The sequence below is a fragment of the Puma concolor genome, chromosome B3 (genome assembly GCF_028749965.1).
Source record: "Puma concolor isolate L17-30 chromosome B3, mPumCon1.1.hap2, whole genome shotgun sequence".
Taxonomy (NCBI): Eukaryota; Metazoa; Chordata; class Mammalia; order Carnivora; family Felidae; genus Puma; species Puma concolor.
The window spans coordinates 79,689,321-79,710,691 of NC_141672.1; the positions used below are offsets into that span (position 1 = coordinate 79,689,321).

Consider the following 21,371-nt stretch of genomic DNA (forward strand, 5'->3'; position numbering starts at 1 on the left):
AGTGAATTATCAAGGCTGATTAAAGCAAAATCAGAAAAAATAGTTGTGTTTTCAAGTGTTGCATCCAAGTAACCATTTCTCATTGTTCCTCTTCCTCCACCTTGCTGCAGTGTTGGATGCTAACCACGGACTTCGTGACCCACTTGGCTCTCCCCTAGTCCTTCCCTGTTCCATGTTGCTTGGCCATTCCGTTTCCAGTCCTGTGGGCTCTTCCTCTTCTCTAGCCCGTTAGGCAGTGATGTAGATCAGGATTCCTCTTCAGGTTCTTTGCTTCTGCTTCCGGAGAATCTCCTCTCCACTCACGTCTTTGATCACCACCACCAGCACTGATGTATCCCATTTGTACTGTTGCATTCGTGTTTATTTTCTGTGTGCTTATTATTCATTATTTCTATCCTATTCCATTCCTGACAGGTCTCTTGAAAGACTTACTACAGTTACCCGCTTATTAGCCCTCAACACCCGCATGTTTATAGGTACCTCAACTTGGTGTGACTCCAACTAAATTCATCATCTTCCTCTAATTCCTGACAAGTTGTTGACTACAATAGCCATACCCCTCCCCCCAAAAGATAAAAAAAAAAAAAAAAAAAAAAAAAACATGTCACTCTCTCATAGCTCCTTTCTCTGCTCCTTCCCCACCCTAATGCCTGGGAAGAAAAATAAGGGCTGGAACCATGAGGCTGTGGGACAAGACTAGCCACAGGAGGGATCTATGAAGCAGAAGGAGAAGGAAACGACCAGAGTGGGGGATAATAGGGGGGAGGGGGAGTCCTCCCGCGGCATTCTCAAGTTTCTTATGTCAGTGCCCGTATCTTTGGCTCTATGTACAGCCGAATCCTTGCATACAGGAGATAGTCAATAAATATTTACTGAGTTAACAAGTAAATAAATGTCCAAGCCTCTATACAAAATGTCACAGACACAGAGCAAGAAAGAACTAGATCTAATAAGCCCTGTTCATATTTAACTGGCAACCCTACCTTGAATGATGGCCAGCAAGATGACAATGACAAAGAAGAAGAACGTGATGTCAAAGACAATGCGGTACATTTCGTAAGGATCACCAGCAGGGTCTTCAATTTCGTCGCCAATGCCGCCTCCTGCTCTTACTCCCACATACATGTGGAATAGGTAACACTAGAGAAGAACAATAGTGGCCATTCAGAAAGAAGTCACGGAGCTCTGTCTTTAGCAAGATGGTCCAAACCTTCACCTGCGGGAGGCAGGACACAGCCCTCTCTGGTGATGTCAATATTCTGCTGCCAGCTGCTGTCCTCTGCACCCCCTGGTCAGTGTGGGGTGTCTAAAGGTGGAAAGACTGTGGGTACGTGTAGCCTTTAAAAGATTTTTTTTTTAATGAGCAGATAATAAGTTTTGAACTATTTGACACCTGTAAGAGAATTCATGTAGGACACGTCTAATTTAAAACAACTTTGGGCCCTGATGAGCATGCTTTTGCCAGATGCTCATTTTCCCTCCTTTAAAGTTGCAGCCTCTGGAAAAGGCCTCCTCCTACTTCCACATCCTCTGTGCACGCAGGAGGGCAGGGATTCCTACAGCTTCTGAGAGAAGATGACTTCTGCTCCCGTGCTGCATGGGTCATCCAGGGCAGGGATCTGCGTGCTGGATCCTAGAGCAGGGCGCCCCCCGCCCCCCCCCACCATCAGTCCTGCCTAGAGAGGTGAGGTTCAGAGGGAAAAGCATGGAGATAGATGCATGCTGGTCACAGTGGTGCTCTAGTGACTGTTACATTGCTGTCTGATAGGGGTACCTGCCCCAAGAAAGCATAAGGTGAGTCTTTGGCCAGAATGCTACCTGTTTTAAATGATCGCAAGCTAGGGTAGTTCAATGTCACCTGTCCCTGACACACAGTGTTTGCCTGAAATCTCATCATTAGGAACATCTACACATGGAAGTGTCGCTCTGCCAGCTCCCTAGGAGCTGTGTTCTTCTTGCCCACTAGTGGCTGGCCTGACAGGAACCTTCTGCCCCACCAGCCTGCCACTCGAATTTTGTCAGACTATCGCGGCTATTCTAGAAAAAAAAAAAAAAATCCCCTGGGGCTTCCGGAAATAAATTGGGCACCAGATTCATGGGACTACACCCCTAGATTTCCGAGACAAAGAACCAAAGCTTGACTTCCAACAAATTTAGATGTGTGTCTGTCCACATTCAGATATAGGTAATTCGCATCTTTACCACAAATGTAGGTGACAGAGACCCTCTCTGCAGTGTGCTCTTTCCACCTAGGTGTAGGTGAGTGCTCCCAAACCCTGTTTCCTTCCATCCCTCTGTCTTTCCTGGACACTTCTCCCTTTCAGAGATGTGGATTCTTCTCTAGTCTCTGTTGTCGCTGTGACCCTCCAGTTCCTCCCTACCCAGGGAGGACAGTAACCAGCTGGCCTGCAGGGGGGGGGTCTCACCGTCATCATGTCGTCACACTTCATATCAGGCTCATCGTCATCTTCACTTTTGTTGTAGAACTTGCGGAAGAAGTTGAAGGCCACCACGGTGTAGAGGTAAACCACCACGGCCAAGAGACCCACAGTCAGAACCAGCTGTGAGCGGGAAAGAGAGAGTAGAAAGGAGGTGGGTCTTCTCCACCCTGAGGTTCTTGGAGACCCCAAGGAAACAAGAAAGGGGACAGAGAAGGGGGTAGGAGCGAAGGTTGCTCTACTGCAGGTGGAGAAAACGGGCTATGGGGAGAAGACAGTAACGCTGAGGGCTTGTGGACTAAATTCACCACCTCCAGCATCGCAGAATGTGACTGAATTTGGAGGTCAGGCCCTTAAAGAGGTAAATGAGAACGAGGCATTTAGAATCAGCCCCACTCTGATCTAACTGGAGTTCTTACAAGAGGAGGACGTTAGGACACAGACAGCAGGAGCTGCAGGCACAGAGGGAAGAGCAAGTGACAAAGTAAGAGGCCGGCCAGGTGTAAACTGAGGACAGAGGCCTCCGAGTCTACCCCCACCTTGATCTTAGACTCCCAGCCTCCAGAACAGAGAAAAGATAAATGTCCGTAGTTTCCTTCCATCCATTGCTTGGGCCACCGGTCTGGTTCTGTCACAGCAGCCCTGGCAGACACATACGTGGGGATGGGACTGGGCTAAATAATCTACGAAGGCAGTTAGGACTGAAGAGAAACTGTGCTAGAAGGAGGTTCCCTAGGTTTTTTACAGAGAGAGCAGGGAGCTGAGGCTTCACGATCTGGCTTCCACTCCAACGCTGCTTCTAAGGAAATTAAAGGTTGGGGCTCTCTCTCTGTCTCTCAAAAAATGAATAAACCTTAAAAATTTTTTTTTAATAAATTAAACATTCTTTCGACTGGTGGGTGTCCCTACATTACACGTTTTCATAAATAACCATGAGTGGAAAACTGTGATAGCTTTGAAGTTAGTATAAGAATTATTTATGATGGTTTAGCAAAGTGACATTTCTCATCATCAACAAATCTGCCTAAAACCTTTGCAAGGGCACAGGGCATGCTTATTTCCAGGCTTCAGGAAGTACCACAAATGAGGACTAGGCAGGACCTGCTCATCTGGCCCATTTGACAGACTGGGGGCTGAGCCGGTGCTAGGAAGATCACAGTCTTTATGAATAGAAGAAACATATTCAGAGGCTTCTTCGAATGGTGAATAGTAACTTACCAAACCTCAGACCGCAGACCTCACAGAACGCAGTTTTAGAAAGAGACAAAGAACCTGGGCTTTGCGCCAAGGAAGAAATGGGCTAGTTCTGCCACTTAGCAGCTGTGTGGTCTTGGGTGAGACACTCAGCCTCTCTAAACTTTAGTTCACTCATCTGTCAAGTGAACATAACATCTACCTTACAAGGTAGTTGTGAGCCTGTCATAGTACTTGGCTGATGGCACCCAAAGCTGGGCATGTTGTTTTGTTTGTTTTTTACAATCTTGCCAGAGTTTATTCAGCAAGCCCATATAAAAAATTCATTGTTTCCCCTTTCCATTTAAGGTACAGTTTTGCGTAATGCCATTAAGCCAACAAAAACTGAAGTTTCAATATCTGAAAAGGGGAAGAAACGAATTCTAAAAGAGCATATTGTAATACTGACATTCCACAGATCACACTTTAGGAAACACTGCCTTTATAGGATCAAACTTCCCAAGACACACACGTAAAAATGCACAATGGCCTTTCTCCCAGGAACCTACAGGGAAGCATTTAGCACGCTAAGCAAATACCTACATCACAGTCCGTCATTACCTCCCCAAACTTGAGTGGTTTGAATGCGGCGGCAAATTTCTATCTCTAGCTTTTCTCTGTTCTTTTTATCTTCAACTAAAACGAGAAACACTGACTGCTGCTAGTGCCAGAAACCTAGAAGAAACAAACCACCCTAATATTTGATGGTCTAGCACCTTTTATCTTGCAGAAACTTTTTTGAGTATCATTGACAATGAAACACTGGTTGCAGGTGTACAACATAGTGATTCGACATCTCTATTTGTTGTGCTATGCTCAACATAAATGTAGCTACCATCTGTCGCCATGTAATGCTATGACAATACCATTGACTACATTCCCTATCCTGAGCCTCTTATTACCATGGCTCATTCATCCCATAACTGGGAGCCTGGACCCACAACTCCCTTCCCTCTGGCAAACCACTGGTTCTCTGTATTTGTAGATCTGCTTCTATCACCTTTCACTGTAGAACAATTAAAGGTCAATTTGACTTTAGTTTTTTCTGGTTGGAATCCCTATTTTTTTTTTAAGGCATACAAGATGATTTAATAGGTGTACACATTGTAAAATGATACAGCAATCAGGTTAATTAACAGATCTGTCACCTCACACAGTTACATTATCTGTGTGTGGGAGGGCGAGGAGGGTGGTGAGAACACTTCTGATCTACTGTCTTAGCAAAGTTCAAGTATATGAGACAGTATTTTTAACTATAAGCACCATGTTTTATATTAGATCCCCCAAATGTATTTGTCTTATAACTGAAAGTCTGTACTCTCTGAGCCACACTTCCATTTCCTCCAGCCCCTGGCAACCATCATTCTACTCTTTGGTTCTAGGAGTTCAATTTCTTTCGATTCCACATATAAGTGAGATCATACAGTATTTGTATTTCTGTGTCTAGCTTATCTGACTTAGTGTTAATGCCATCAAGGTCCATCTATGTTGTTGTGAGTGCTATGGTTTCCTTTTTTTTTTTTATGGCTGATTAATATGCCATTATATATACATACCACATTTTCTTTATCCTTTCGTCTATTGATGGACACTCCAGTTTTTTCCATATCTTGACTATTATGAATAATGCTTCAATGAACACGGAATGCAGATATCTCTTTGAGGTAGTGATCTCATTTCCTTTGGATATATACCCCTAAGTAGGATTGGTGGTGGATCATGGGGTAGCCCTTCATCTCATTTTTTGAGGAATTTTCGTATGGTTTTCCCAATGGCTGTACAAAGCTGGGCACATTTTAAGTTCATTCTTTTCTCCCTCTCCTACACAAAGGTTTAGAGACGTGAGGGAACTCCTGCCTCACTTAGGAAGTTGCACTTAATGAGGAATGAAATGCTAAAGAGTTTGAATTTGTTGACAGAAAGAGCCATTAGAGGATTTTAATCAAGGGAATGACCCTGACAGCACTGTAGAAGACAGACTAGACACTGATGAGACTGGACATAGCCATGACTATAGACAGATATAGATATAGACATATATGTGTATATATATATGTAGAAGTCATTGCTTCATAGTCAGAAGCATGTATCAGAAGTGCCTGGGAAGTTTTCTAAATACATAGCCTACTTACCAATCCCCAGGGAATGTATCAGATTCATGGAGGAAAGGGTAAACCTAAAAAGAGTCTCCAAAGTGATTCTGAGATGCCCATCACTTGCTTTCCTCCCCCCTTTCCTGAACATTTGATTAAATGTTCAGGGTTTCTAAACCAAGGTCTTAGGGCTCTTAAGTGATGGCCACAAGTTTGCAAAAACAACCTAGTAGTTCACGTGTTTGGCCAAGAAATGTGTACTATACTCTATGACCCACAGTTGTACACTAGCAATACTACCTGTTGTTGGCTCCCCCCCCCCAATCCGTATCGAGGCCCCTCCTGTTCTGCATCAGGATAAACCCAATACCTGTTTGCCGTTGTGAGTTACAGATGACAGAATAGTCCTCAGCGTCTTGAAGCCCATTGCAATGTCTAGCAGATGGGCAGCAAAGAAGAAGTTGTTGTAGTGGCCCAGGATCGACATGGTTGTATACCAGGCAAGGTAGAGAAAGGACTGTGGAAACAGAGGCAATTTAGTAACTTTTCAGGCATTCCGGCCTCATGATGGGCCCATTAAACCCCCCCCCCCCTTTTTTTTCCTCACCTTTGGGAACAGAGCAAGTGAAAGCCTGTCTGCCTTACACTACTGTTCCCCAGGTATGGTGAAGGCCCTCCATCTTTCATAAGCAATCAGTGAATCTTTCTTGGCACCCCCTAGCGTGTTACCCGATGGCATCTAATGACATCCCTGGCCCTGTGGCACAGAATCTCGTTTTTCCAGATGCCATACTCACGTTATCGGTAAAAACAACTCCCAGCTTCCAGATATGGTACTTCATGTCGATGGAACTCAGCCTAAAGGGAGACAAGTAATTTTAAAACTTATAAATGTCAGAATGCAGTTAAGTGTTTAATAAGGGGAAAAATTCAGTTTTTTTCCTCTCAGGTTTAATAATCTAAATACAGCTCTGAGTTTTGCAAGCTGTATGTGTTCCCCATGAGACCGAGAATGGTTGAATCATACATCCTGAAATTTTAATTAGTCTTTCTCTTTCAGCTCTTTCAGGCATAAAAGCTGATAGGCCTTTCCATTTTTTAAGGCAGTGTTCTCCCAATATGTTAGAACCTAGAAGAAACTCCTAAGCCAGACCAGAGCCTGAGAGCACACAGACATTCTGCAGTTCCTTCCTCTGGCATGCAGAAGAGGGCTGGAAAATCAAAGGATCCACTATGGCCAGACTTTGGATTTAAACTCCTAAGCTCTGTACCATGACACCAGAGAGGCCGCCTCTGCTTTGCTTTCTTCTACTGGGCTGAAATCAAGGGCATTTTTGTCCAAACCTAGGAGTTCAGCAATGCGTTCTGCTCCGTAGAGATCACCATACTTGTTAATCACCTAAAGAGAGAAGACAGCAGGGTGGGTTTGGGCCACTCAACACCATCAGTGTTTTCTCTGGCCCCGAGGTCTTCAGAGCTTTGCTACACTCTGGGCTCTTTCAAGTGACTGATAAAAGACATGATTCAAAATGCAACAGGAAAAAAATTAAAAAATCAAATAAGATAACCTCCCCCCCCCCCCCCCCCCCCCGGAGAAAACAGAAGTGACAGAGATAAGTGAAAAACGTTTTTTTTCAAGCTAGTATCTTTCTGGAACAGAGAAACTAGTATGCAGAAAACAGTGATTGTATTAAGCTGTTTAGGGCAGCTGATTATAGCAATGGAGCCAAAACCTACATATGCTCATAAAAAACCCTTCTGTGACTTACTCTTTTTGAGATACCATCATAAAAACAACATCAAATTTATTCATGTTTGTAGATGAAGAACTTTTAAAAAAATTTTTTTAATGTTTCTTTATTTTTGACAGAGAGAGAGAGACAGAGTGCAAGCAGGGGAGGGACAGAGAGAGAGAATCTGAAGTAGGCTCTAGGCTCCGAGCTGTCAACACAGAGCCTGATGCCGGGCTCGAAATCATCAACTGCGAGATCATGACCTGAGCTGAAGTCAGATGCTTAACTGACTGAGCCACCCAGGCGCCCCTGTAGATGAAGAACTTAAAAAAACAAAACAACAACAAAAAAACCCCCTACATTTCTTTGGTGGTCATGGAACTCTCCCCATCCCTACCCCCCACTCCCAACTGACAAGGCCTACCTTTCTCTTTACAAACTTGTCCCAGTAGTTATTAGGAAAAGATCTGAAAAACAGAATAAAAAAGGGAGATTCTTAGGATCAAGGCAAGCACATCAAGAAGCTTTGCAATCTGTGTCTGGATATAGGATCTCCTTGGGTTTTGTCCTGCTCATTCGAGAATTCAGACTGATTGAAAGAGTCCCCACAGGTCTGATTTATGGTTTTGCTTCTTCGTGTTGACTTCTGGAATACTGGAGAGCCACTCTGCATTTTCTACTTCAAAAGTATGGTAAAGAGCCAGAAATTGTGGCATCAGACTAGACAGAAGCAGATCCATGTCTCCTGATCCCAGTATAACTGCAAACAAAAGCCTATAGGAAAACACATGCATTCAACCTTCCTTCACTGAGTGCCTAACTTCATATTGGTACCTGGGGTAGCTGATAGGGATATAGTGGTGGAAAGTGTAGACGAGGTCCCTAACTTCATGAAGTTTCCAGTATGGGAATCATCTTTTGTTCATGTATGTGGGGTTTTTCTTAACCAGAGCGCTCATCCACTCTATTTTCCATTCCCATATAACTCCTGTGGGGTCTGCTTTTCTCAGGGAATTAGACCCCTCTTGTCTTTTGGACGTGGTCCCCTCTACCATACCATCCCTAACCCCTCAGAGGCAATTTCTGCCCTGAGCCTAGGAACTCATACCAGCTCCACTGCAAATTGTCATTGTTCAAATTAAGGAAGGACTGTCACTTTTGGGTAGGTTGGCAAAAACCATTTAAGATACTTTTCTCCTTTCCATCCTGAAATCGATCTTTCCTGGGAGAGTTCATTGTGAGTCTAGATTGCAGCCAAGGAACCTCTGACCCTTGGTGCAGGCATTCTTACTTCTGTTTTCCTTAATCTGAGTCATTCTTATTGCCTGTGGAACATAACAGTCTCTTATTTTATAAAGACCACCCAAGCTGGTGATAAGGAAGTGAGGACATCCCTCTCTTCATGGGCCTCTCAGAAGAACAACTGTGAGCAAATGCCACTTCTCCCTCAACAAACAAGCTGACAATCTTTAAACATTTTTTTCTGTAGGGAGGGGGGAAAGGGGAAGCAACAGCAATTTCTTTGTTTTAAACATCCAAATGCCACTTAAAAGCAAAAACAGATGCTGGGGTTACAAAGTAAACTGGTAATAGGTTTTATCTCTGGAGGAATGCAAGTGATTTTGATTTTCTTCTTTGTACATTTCTCTACTTGATTTCTTTCACGTATTACATTTAGAGCCTAAAATAAACAAAGCAAATAAAAATCAATCCAGGCTTCCTCTGTCCACACCAATATCTCCTTTCTCTTAAATCCTTTATCCAAATGGTCTTAACATACAACTTGGCCTTGGTCACATTTGGTCCTAAGGGTAAAATTCCACAAGTGATGCCACAGAGATCCTGACTGAAGGTTCCAGGCAAGACCATTTCACAGACATTTCACAGACCTTGGTCTGGGTATTCTTGTCCCCTGACTAGGTATGTAAGCTCCTTGAAGGTAGAAAACATAGTTTTACTTGATAATATACGTATTTTTAAATAATATCCTTTACTTAAAATCTGAGGTAGATGGGGGCGCCTGGGTGGCTCAGTTGGTTAAGCATCTGACTTCAGCTCAGGTCATGATCTCGTGGTTTGGTTCGTGAGTTTGAGCCCCACGTCAGGCTCTGTGCTGACAGCTTGGAGGCTGCTTCGGATTCTGTGTCTCCCTCTCTCTCTGTCCCTCCCCTTCTCATACTGTCTCTCTCTCTCAAATAAACATAAAAAATTTTTTAAAAATGTGAGGTAGATGACAGGGCCTTCAGAAGGGAAATGCATAAGTAAGTGCTACTTCTATATATGAATGGTCAAAAAATAATACAAGATGCTCAACCTCTTTAGAAATCAAAAAAATGCACAGTGAGATGCTATTACACACCTACTGAATTAGCAAAGTTATTTGAGTATCTTAACAAGTGTAGCAAAAAGGCAGAGAAGCAGGAACTCTCATACAGTGCTGGTTGGAATGTTAATGAAGACAAACATTTGCATACCTTACTATTCAGGAAATTCCTTTCCTGATTTCTATTCTAGAGAAACTCTTTTACTTGAGCATCGGGTATAAAAGTATTCATTGTCCCACTGTTTATAAGAGCCAGAGACTAGAAACAGTTGAAGTATCCACTGTCAGGAAAATGTATAAATACACGATACACACATGACAAGTACTTATATAATGGAAAATGCTACAGCTTTGAAAATGACCAAACTATGGCTACACACATCAACCTGGGCAAGCTCCAGATGCACTCCTGAATGAAAGATTTCAATGACAGTATAATGCATGTAGCATAATTCCCTTTACATAAAGTTCAAAATCAGTTGACATGAAACAATGGTTCCAGGGACACATACCTAAGAGGTAAACTATATACTAAAGCACAAGAATGAATATCACTGAAGCCAAGAGAGTAGTTAAGTGGGGGTTGGGGAGAATACGGTCAGAGAGAACATCCCGGACTTTGAAGCTATCAGCAGTGCTCTGTTTTTTAAAGTTTGTCGTTCATTAACAATATAAAAATAAAGTAAGATAGCTCTCTTTGACATATAGTTAACTGTAAAAAGTAGGTTACGTGTATTGTGGTGCCATTACTGTGGAAACAAAGATTCATCCATCTAAAATTTTTAAAAATGCTATCTACACATTTCTCTACTCATGGGCATTGAAGCCACTTCAAATGAAAAAAAAAATCAACAAATACCCTTGTTGGAACGTTTTAGTGTAATTGTCTTATTATCTCCTTAGATCCATTCATAGAAGCTGAACTGCCTTTTAACTGAGACTTTTAGGCCAAATCACCTGTGTCACATATACAAGCATTACTGATAACTGCAGAAAGCTGACCACAGAATCACATTATTTAAGAGTATACAAAATTTCTGTGATGTGATGACAAAGGGTCAGAAATTAGGCCTCGTGTTTTCCTTTTTTTTCTTTATTCGAGCTGACTGGCACAGACATGGAGCAGGGGACAGGCTTTTGATTTGCATGCTCACTTCTTTTCTTCCCCTTTCTAGAGACTATTTTAAAAAGCTCAGCTGGGCCTTTACAGAGCTGCCTCCCTCAGTGTGCCTGACCCTCTTTGGATAAGGAGCAATTTTCTTCTCCCAGGGTCAGAGTTGCTGTTTGCAGACATGCATATTTTAATTGGCACAGCTAAGGGTTTCAACAGTCCCCTCTGTTTACGTATCTCTTTTCCTTCAACACATTAATTTATCTTCAAACTCTCATTTTCCCAGTTGGGAACACACTGGCATTACCTTCGCTAATGATGGCAGTCATTTTCTGAACAGGTAGGGAGAGGCAATGACCAACAGCTTGATGCCTACCACGTGCCAGGTGTACTGTACCAAGCATGTGACATATACTCATTGATCCTCCCCGACTGCAGGAGGTCGTAGGTATTCTCTTGGCTCCATTAATGAAGAGGAAATCAGGGTCTAAAAGCCTTCATTACCTTGCCCCTTTCACAGGCAACTAAGTTACAGAGCTGACCTGGTAACCCGCCTCTGCCTGTAGAATCAATGGTCTTTCCCATCACAGTACTAATCACATACATGCCCATCAAGACAGGCTTAATGACACAGGTAGTAGCACCCCCAGCCAGATGGCTCTTTTTTAAATTATTTGAGAGACAGAGAGAGAGAGAGGCGCATAAGGAGAGAGACAATCCTAGGCAGGTTCCGTGCTCAGTGTGAAGCCTGACATACGGCTCCATCCCACGACCCTGGGATCATGACCTGAGCTGAAATCTAGAGTCAGACACTTAACCAACTGAGTCACCCAGGTGACCCCTGATGGCCCTATTCTAACTGCCCAAGGAACTGCCTATCCATCGACATTGGAAGGAGCTCTAATACTATCCAGGCTACTTCTTTGAGACAACTTCAGAGTTGGTGCCGACGCAGGACTGATGCGCAGCATGGGTGCTCTGGAAATGGATCAGATGATCTCAGAACCTCTGGGTCAGGGAAGCATTCTGTATGACTCGAACATGAAAACTACTTAACACTGTACTGGACCATCTGTTCTTAGTTAAATATGCTCGTCACGAGGCAGACAAGAATGACAAGGCTGTCAAGGACCTGGTGGTGCTCCTGTTTGAAACTGCACTGCTCTCTTCTGGCTTCTCGCTGGAGGATCCCCAGACCCACTCCAACCGAATTTACCGCATGATCAAGCTAGGCCTGGGTATTGACGAAGACGAAGTAACTGCAGAGGAACCCAGTGCTGCTGTTCCTGATGAGATCCCTCCCCTTGAGGGTGATGAGGATGCGTCCCGCATGGAAGAAGTAGATTAGTTTCTACCTGCAGACCTGTGCCCTCTGTATAGTGTCCCCATGGCTTCCCAGCAGCCCTGAGTGGCCTCAGTTCACCTGGTTCCTTCTGCTGATGTCTAGTGTTTTGTTTTTTTTTCCCCTCCTGTCTTTGTCTGAGGCAGGATACAAGGGCCTCAGGCCTATCCCTTCCTATATTTGACGAGGGGTTTGGATGTGTACTGTGGTTTTTTGTTTATTTTGTTCTGAAGTTAAAGTATGCAAAATAAAGAAAATACAGTTTTATACAAAAAAAAAAAAAAAAAAAAAATAAATATGCTCGTCACTCCCCGACAGCCTCCAGTCCCCCACTGAATGCATAGGGATACACCACCAGCGTTTGACAGGCAATGGGCTATTTACTAGGAAGGCGGTAGAGAAAACACGTCCTAGAAACCAAAAAAAAAAAAAAAAAAAAGGCTTCTATTAATCAGTCTCCAAGGCTGGTTAAGAACATGCCATTCTGTTTACAGTACAGACGCCTTTCCCTTTTTGGGATGGAGGTGAGGGGACACTTACGGTGTGTTGATTACCAAGCGGTCCCACTGCCCCTTGATGTCATCTTCAGATGGCTGTTCAGTGATATACAGGCCATCGAACTCCAGCTTCCTGGCAATTTCTTTTTCTCTTTTGAACACCACCAAAGGGACCTACGAGTGGGAAGACACTGCTTACTCAATGCAGGCTTTCTAATTCAAGCACCCTCTCCCAAGCATTTCTCGCAAATTAACCTTTCCCATTTGAGGGGGCAGTAATCTCTTATTTTTGAAGTTTATTGTTTTTAGTAATCTCTACACCCAACCTGGGGCTCAAACTCACAACTCTGAGATCAAGAGTCTCATGCTCTACCAACTGAGCCAGCCAGGCAGCCTGGGGGCAGTAATCTCTTTGTAGTAGGATTCTCAGGGTGCCTAGTTGTGGGTCCAAAGTCAAATCTCTTCTCACTCCTTTGGCTAATATGTTTCCTTCTCCAAAAATCTGGAGCCACCCTCATCTTGGGCCACCCTTTAAGGTTTGGGTTAAATAGCTTGTAGTAATACAAACTGGACTCCTTGACCCATCCTGGGGAGAAGGCCATATTTAGACCAGTCTCTGGGCCAAATGAGTTAGGTACCCTAGGACTCCTAGGCTGGAGTTGAAACATGACTTAGAAAGAAAATGAACTATTCTAGAATGGATTGCTCAGCCACAGAATACCATGGAATGTTCCAGCCCCCTTCAATGGCTAGGGTCAAATTGATTTCATGGCGCTGACGTTTGGTTGATGAAACATGGGGGTTTGCTAGCAGGGATGAGAGGATTCACTGGGCTGTTATTGAAGTTTTCTTCCTGAGAGGAACACAGTTATTGGTTTCCTATTACCATTCCCCATTCTCTTACATTTGGAACTTTGATTTTAGCCTAGAGATGGTGGCATGGCTATGGTGGCCTACCACAGAAAAAAGTAGAAAAGGAGGGGAAACTTGCTTCAACCATCAACAGACATACAATAATTCAAATAAGGGACAGAGTTAGTGAGGTCAGAGGGTGCTACTGAAATCCTAGGAAATGAGAATTCAGAATAGCCAGGGCTCCTATAGCCAGGAACACTTAATGCAGACAGAGCCAAGGCTTCTCATTCAGCTGGAAAGCCACTGGTTACTTGGCAACATCCCTCAGGCTTTGGTCTCCAAACGGGTTCTTCCAATAACTCTTTCTCAAAGCTCACGTTATCTATAAATACCCATGCTATTCCTTTATTTCCAAGGGAAAAAAAAGACAAAATTTAGATAGTGATTTGTAAAGAGTTGCTTCTTGCCCTTTTTATCTTTAACATGACAAAACAACACCAAGGAAAGAAAAGACTAATGACAGGAAGGTGGCAAAGGCTAATAATAGGCATTGCACCCTGTGAGGAACTGATGATCGCTTGCTAGTTAATGGATGATGTGGGAGGGAAAGCAAAGATAAAGCTACTCTGACTAATACCTGCTATATTGTGAAATGACTCTGAATAGTCATCATCATCATAATCATAATCATAATACTATGAAGTTTTAGAGCAGTACTCATCTCTGGAGTTTGAAGCATTCCCCCCTTCAGTCTTCTAAGGATTTGTATATCCTTGTAAGTAGGACTTCCACATCTTTATTCCCTAGATAGTGTTTACCTTGTGTTTTCTCTAGGTCACTGGTATATCTGCACTGAATCCAACAAGCTGAGCCCTAGGATGGTAAACTAAGGTAAACCACTAACACTCTAGTGGTTACTATGTTTGTGTTCTGGGTCCCTCTATACATTTTAGTTCATTTAATACTCCCAGCTACTTTTAGGGGTTGTGCTATTATTATTAACACTCATATGTACAGAGGAGGAGATAGGAATGGTGAGGTTAAGTGGCAGAACTGTAAGTCCCACCCAGGCAGCCTCCAGAATGTGTGCTCTCATCATTACAAAAGAGTCCTTAGCGTGGATTAGAGCAAGTGGTCTCCCCACTGGGGTAGCTAGACTTCCCACATGATACTACAGTTCCTGGGGACGAAGAGAGGGCCACAAAGATAGGAATATATGTTTGGGACTCTTCCCAGGAGAAGATGGCTTAGTGTATGGCCAAGGAGACTTCCTACTTACGAAACAAAATGTAATGAGAAAAAAGATGTGGTATAGTAGCAACAGAACCAGACTTAGAAAGCCAAAAATACTATGATTCACATGAATATATAAAGATTCATATAACTATAGTAGTGTCTGAAGATGGCTCCCGTGAACTATGTCTCCTTGTATTCACGCCCTTGTGTGGCTCCCCCTCATCTCCTGTGCAACCATGAATCTGGGCTGACCCTGTGACTTTCTGTAAGCACCAGAAGGCAGTAAAGTGACACTGTGACAGTTCTAGGCCTAAGCTTTAAAAAGGCTAGCAGCTTCCATTACTGTGCTCTTTTTGGAAAACCCCAAGCCGTCATATGCAAGAAGTCCAGCTACCTTGCCAGAAAGAGCATACAGAGAGGCCAAACGGAAGGGGGAATGCTCTGAGTCTATACGGAGAGAGAGGTCCAGCTGCCCCAGCTGAGCCCAGCCTTCCAGCTGTTCCCTTGACAACACTCCAGGTGTGAGAGTGTGCCATCATGGACAGTCCAGACCAGCTGAGCTGACAGATAGTTGCTGACACAGCTGCCTTCACACAGAGCAGAGGGATTGCTCAAATGTGCCCAGCCAAGTCACAGAATCTTAAAAAGTGATTGTTATTTTAAATGACTAAGGTCTCGGGAGGATTTGTTACACAGCCCTACATAGCTGAGACAGTAATCCATCAGTAAGTTTACTTCCGACATCTGAAGTAGTTAAAAACCAATAGATTTTGAAAGGTGAAAAGCATTTTTATAAAATTCCAACATAAGTTCCAAGATCAGAAGCGGCTCTCATTACTAGCTGCATGTGTGACTTAGCATGATGACTCTAATCCTATGAAATTCAACAGGAAGTATCTGAAAAGGGACTCCCGGAGTAAGGCTTCTTACAGTAGGGTGTGAATACAGATCACCCAGGAGGGCATGTTGAGTCGTAGCTTCTGAGGTAAAAGGCCAGGGGTGGGGCAAGATTCTGCAATTCTAACCAGCTCCCCGGTGATGGCACTGCCACCACTCTCTGAACCTCAGGCTACAAGCAAAGTCCTGGAGAATAAAGGGCTCGCTGGGTTCAAAATGATGCATCTTCCCCAAGGAGTCAGATTAGATTCAGAGTAGCCAGCAACTCACCTTCAGGCAGTAATAGCCCACCACACAGACCAAAGAGATGATGGTGTGGATAATGGCCAAGGCCCGCAGTGCTGGTGCCATATACCCAGTGCTCTCCTGTAGGACAAAGAACACCATCGCTTCTTCCTCTTCCTCATCATTAAAGGAATTCCACAGGTTTGCAACGTCCTCTGTCTCTTCTTCTAAAGGCTCTTCAGTGACCTGGCCCAAGACACACACTTTCTTACAAACATCAGAAAGTACCTCTGCCAGTGGGCTCTCCCCCCATTTTTTCAGACTGCTAGCATATGCTATACACATGGTAGTAATGCAGCATTATTTGCTGAGGGAATGAGGTTTTAGGTAACTTATTCCTAGGAATCTCCAATGTCTATCATAACTACAAAGAAAATTTCCGAGAGACAAATACTATCTCTTGAAAAACAAAAAAAGTTACGAGAGCTGGGGTGCCTGGGTGCCTCAGTCGGTTAAATGCCCAACTCTTGATCTCAGCTCAGGTCTTGATCTCAGGGTGGTGAGTTCAAGCCCCGCATTGGGCTCCGTGCCCAGCGCGGAACCTACTTTAAAAAGGAAGAGGAGAGCTTTACTACATGTGCTATGATCCCTATACCACAGGAGGTAATTTCTGAAATGCCGTGGCCTGGGAGGAGGCGAAGACACGAACGTGCACATGCACAACTGCGTGCGCGTGTGCTCGCACATAGTCGACATTTTTTCATTCCTTTTTTAGATGCCTTTGACATGCATGCCTTCAACTGCCATTCTTACACAGATGGCTTCCAAATGTACACCTGTGAGGCTTTCCACCTGCATTTCCATTGCCTGCTGGCTACCTTCCCCTGGATGACTGTCTGCAGTCACTTCAACCTCAGTATGTTTAAAGCCAAGCTTTGCTACACGCCCCTCTACAGACTTCCATTTTTCCTCCACAGGCAAAGTGCCGGACTATAGGCAAAGGAAAGCCATTATTAGTTCAATCTAGTGGCAGGTTGATGTAGATTAAAGCAAGGTTTATACAAATCAGATTGATGGTTTTAGATAAGGAGGGAGAGAGGCAAAAGTTAGAATAGCCAGTTAAAGGCTGTGTCAGGAATTCAGGACCTAGCATTCATTTATTCATTCCACTAACATTTATTATGTGCCTATGGTCTATAAGACCCACTTAGCAATGTTCAAAATCTTTATTTATCCTGATTAGTCCCTTTTCCCATATCCCCAAACCAACTACTGTTAATTCTTCCTTCATAATAGTTCTAACATATGGACCAATTATAATGGCTTTCTGTTACCTTATCCTTTAAGGAAAAAAACTTGTATTTACTATTCATTTTGAAATGCATTATAGTGCCTAATACAGGGTCTAGAATATAGTAGGCACCCAACAAATATTTGGAGAATTTATTAACTAATGACTAGAACAAGCCTAAACTATGGAGATGACGCCCTAACTGGCCTTCCTTGCAAGCAGTGTCTCCATTCTTCCAAATGTTAAAGACCATATCCTTTTTGGAAGCCAGTGACTTAGAGATTTCCTTAGATATTAGAATTTCTGCTCTAATTAAGGGCATAAGTTCTATTCTGATTTTTAAAAAGTATATAGTATAGTGAGGAAATAACCCCTAAATGCAGTATCACCTTGTAAAAGAGCAGGATGAAGTTGATAGCGAAGGCTACAAACAGAGCGAGGAACCTCAGGTTGTAGAAATTCCTGGCCAGGTAATGCTGAAAAGGAAAGGACAGGCAGAAGTAGAAGAGTTCTGGAAGGGAAAGAGACCTTCCTTCCCTCCAACAGGAGACCTTTTCTGGTTAGAAATTTACACGGGACTGGCCCTACTCCTTGGTAACCATTGTACTAAGACAGTGCTGGACTTCTTATGACTTATTTGGGGAGAAACAGGAGCCATTGATTTAGAAAAGTGGCTCAGAATAATGCTAAAAGGAACTCTGCCCTGGTTTACCCCTCAGGGAATCAAAAGCCTAAACAGGTCACTAGCAGAGGACCAAAATGCTGCTGTTAGGGTGCGTGAGTGCATGCGCACTCTATGCAGACGGTAAGTCTATTTAGAAATGAGTTTTCTATGCCCACAGAAGAGCCTTGCAGCTCCCACCCTGGATGTAGCCAGTCTGTGGCCTAAAGTCTTTGTCCCCTTGCAAGTCACCGCCTCTCCCTCTCCCTCTGCCTCTCCCCCTCAAGGTAACATTCCCATTGCCATCTTCCCTAGAAAAATCAGCACTTGGGGGCACCTGGGTGGCTCAGTCAGTTGAGCTTCTGACTTCGGCTCAGGTCATGATCTCACGGTCTGTGAGTTCAAGCCCTGCGTCGGGCTCTGTGCTGACAGCTCGGAGCCTGGAGCCTGCCTGCTTCAGATTCTGTGTCTCCCTCTCTCTCTGACCCTCCCCCATTCATGCTCTGTCTCTGCCTTAAAAACAAATAAAAATTTAAAAAAATTAAAACAAAAAAAGAAAAATCAGTACTTGAGGACTGGAATGATAGCAGTTTGGGAAAAGCTCTCAGTCTCTCTGTGTAGGAGGCTCTCACCAATGGTGTTGGGGAAGGTGTTGTCCTGACCATCAGCAGCTGCACCTCAGTGGGCAGTTTGTCAGAGAAAGGACATTATAAGCTATGCTGAGGGCTGATTGCAGGTGGAACAACAAAGCTTCCAAGGAGTAACAGGAGAACCTAACATAAGAATATTCTTTCTGCATCCCAAATGGTCTGGCCGCTTCTGAGCTCTGGACTATGACAGGCTAAGTGAGCACATAACACACGAGAGCTCACTGGTAGAGAGCACAGGGCATCCAGTGCTGGGTAGAGGGGCTGGAGCACTTGGCTTTCCCCAGGCTAGCCTCTTTTCCTTTTCCTCCAACACAAAAGGAAACAACAGACGAATGAGAGAAGAAAAGGAATGAGAAAGACAAGGAAGCATAACGAAGCAAACAGTGAAACAGAATCAGTGACCACTCGTCTGAGGTCTGCACCGGGAGCATGGCCAGGCTAGAGTGCTTACCAGTAACTTGGTCTGATAGATTTCCAGCCCTTTGAAGAAATTAGCCATGAAGGCTTCAGGCTTCTCAACTTTCTGGCCCCGTCGCCGCTTCTTCTTCTTTGTCACTTCTGCCCACAGGGCGTCAGCTTGCTCTTCCTCCTTTGCCGTACCCTCCTTCTCCCCATCTTCCATGCTGTACGAACAAGAAGCCCACTCAGCACAGAAGGGCAGCAGGGGGCCTGGCCCAGATAGGGAGACTACATTAAAAAGAAATCTTGTAATTACTCCTTGAGGGTGGGAACCTCAGGTCGGTATCATTCCACAGTGCCTGGATGTCAACTTTGCATTTAACGAGCTGTGCCCGCTTGGATGAGTCACAATCATGGGCATGTGTCAGTTGTAAATATGTTTGTAGTCTTCTTAAATTCAGCTAAACATTTTTTTTTAACCTTCAGAAAAGCTGTCTTTAAAATTTTTTTAAATGTTTATTTTTGAGAGAGAGACAGAGCATGCATAGAGGAGGAGCAGAGAGAAAGAGAGAGACACAGAATCTGAAGCAGGCTCCAGGCTCTGAACTGTCAGCACAGAGCCTGATGCAGGGCTTGAACTCACGAACCACAAGATTATGACCTGAGCTGATGTCGGACGCTTAACCGACTGAGCCACCCAGGTGCCCCGAGTCCTTTACTTTCTTAGACTGCTGGAATTAGTAATAGTACCTTTCTTCTAAGCTTGTGGCAGGAATTAAGTGAGATGCTGTATAAGAGATCTTAGCACAGACCCTGGCATGTAATATGTATTCAGTATCTTAGCACCACCATCAGCATTATACAAAGTTGCTAAGTGTGGGTATTCAATAATTTGTTTGGCGCGATGGTGAAATCCTGGTCTATTGGTGCAATCACAAAGTTAACAAGACCAACAGAATGTGTTTCTTGTATAGCTGGGGTAAAAAGAAGTATGTCCAGGACTTGTACAGTATGTGTTTCCTGCATTAAGGGAAATTAAGTTTTCTACCTACCATTGCAACAGAACAGTAGGTGCTGTATCAAGAGCTATGTGCTGTAGCACCTCAAGTAGACGAAGCTACCAAGAACTTACTCTGTCTTCTCAGGCTCCACTTTTCCTTCTGCTTCATGTGATGCTTTCATTTCTGCTGCCTAGACAAAAATAACAGTCAGGTGAGTTTTCCTCAAGTTAAAGAGATCATGGTAATGAGCCATATATGGCATTGGCCATTTTCATCTCCTTGGTCACAAGTCCTCATGGCTTTCTCTCTTCAGAATGTCTCTGCTCTTCTCAGGATCACGGGACATAAGTGTCCTGCTACGCATCAAGCTACTCTGGAGAAATGCCAACACAAAGATTTCAAACTTAACAACTCAGTCGTCCTTATTATTCAACTCAGAGAGAAAACCTGTGTTAGGACCCCATGGCCCTGGTCCTACTGCCCCACGTGGCCAGGGTGAGATGGGACACAGATCACACCAGGTCCAATCCAGAACCTGCTTCCACCAGGCTCCTGCCTTGTCTTCAATCCTCTTAACCACCACAATCCCTCTGAATGGTGACCATTGCACTTAGAATAAAATTTCAGCTCCTCACTGAGGCCTGCAAGGTCTATGTGATCACGGCCTTTCTCTCCATCCTTGTCTTGTACCCACTTGACTTGTTTACTACACCCAAGCACCCGGACCTCCTTTTCTTTCCTGGTACATTCCAAATCCTTCCCTGCACCAAGGCCTTTACACAAGCCATATCGTCTGCCTGAAGTATGACTACCCTCGTCTTTCCTGTGCCTGTCACCCTTCAGGACTTGGTTCAGATGATGTATTTTCAGAAGTCCCTTGGCCATCCTATTCATACCAGGGCCCACATTCACTTTGTAACACATGACTTTGTTCCTATCTTTCAGCATGTGTCACAAGCAATAATTATTTTATCGATTTGTTGTCTTCTTCCACTAGAAGTTAAGCTGTTTTAAAGCAAAAATTTTGGGGGCGCCTGGGTGGCTCAGTTGGTTAAACGTCCGACTTCAGCTCAGGTCATGATCTCGCAGTCCGTGAGTTCAAGCCCCGCAGTGGGCTCTGGGCTGACAGCTCAGAGCCTGGAGCCTGTTTCGGATTCTGTGTCTCCCTCTCTCTCTGACCCTCCCCTGTTCATGCTCTGACTCTCTCTGTCTCAAAAATAAATAAATGTTAAAAAAATTTAAAAAATGTTTTAAAGCAAAAATTTTGTCTCTCTTGTTAACCAATGGATACCCATACACTAAGAATACAGCCTGGCATGTAGTAAGCCAAGAATGAATTCTATTATGTATCAAACTCTGTCTGGGGCCTGGGGCTACATCAGGGAC

The 21,371-nt window shown here is 43.9% G+C and overlaps 1 protein-coding gene across 1 annotated transcript in view; it reads right to left on the reverse strand.

Moving 5' to 3' along the window:
* RYR3 (ryanodine receptor 3) overlaps positions 1-21,371 on the reverse strand; it is a 530,733-nt gene that overhangs the window by 5,215 nt on the left and 504,147 nt on the right. The window contains 11 exon segments of the mRNA XM_086710284.1: positions 984-1,140; positions 2,427-2,561; positions 6,135-6,281; positions 6,562-6,622; positions 7,036-7,163; positions 7,922-7,964; positions 12,814-12,944; positions 16,029-16,229; positions 17,664-17,750; positions 19,037-19,208; positions 20,117-20,175. Of these exon segments, the coding sequence (XP_086566410.1) occupies positions 984-1,140; positions 2,427-2,561; positions 6,135-6,281; positions 6,562-6,622; positions 7,036-7,163; positions 7,922-7,964; positions 12,814-12,944; positions 16,029-16,229; positions 17,664-17,750; positions 19,037-19,208; positions 20,117-20,175 (1,321 nt within the window).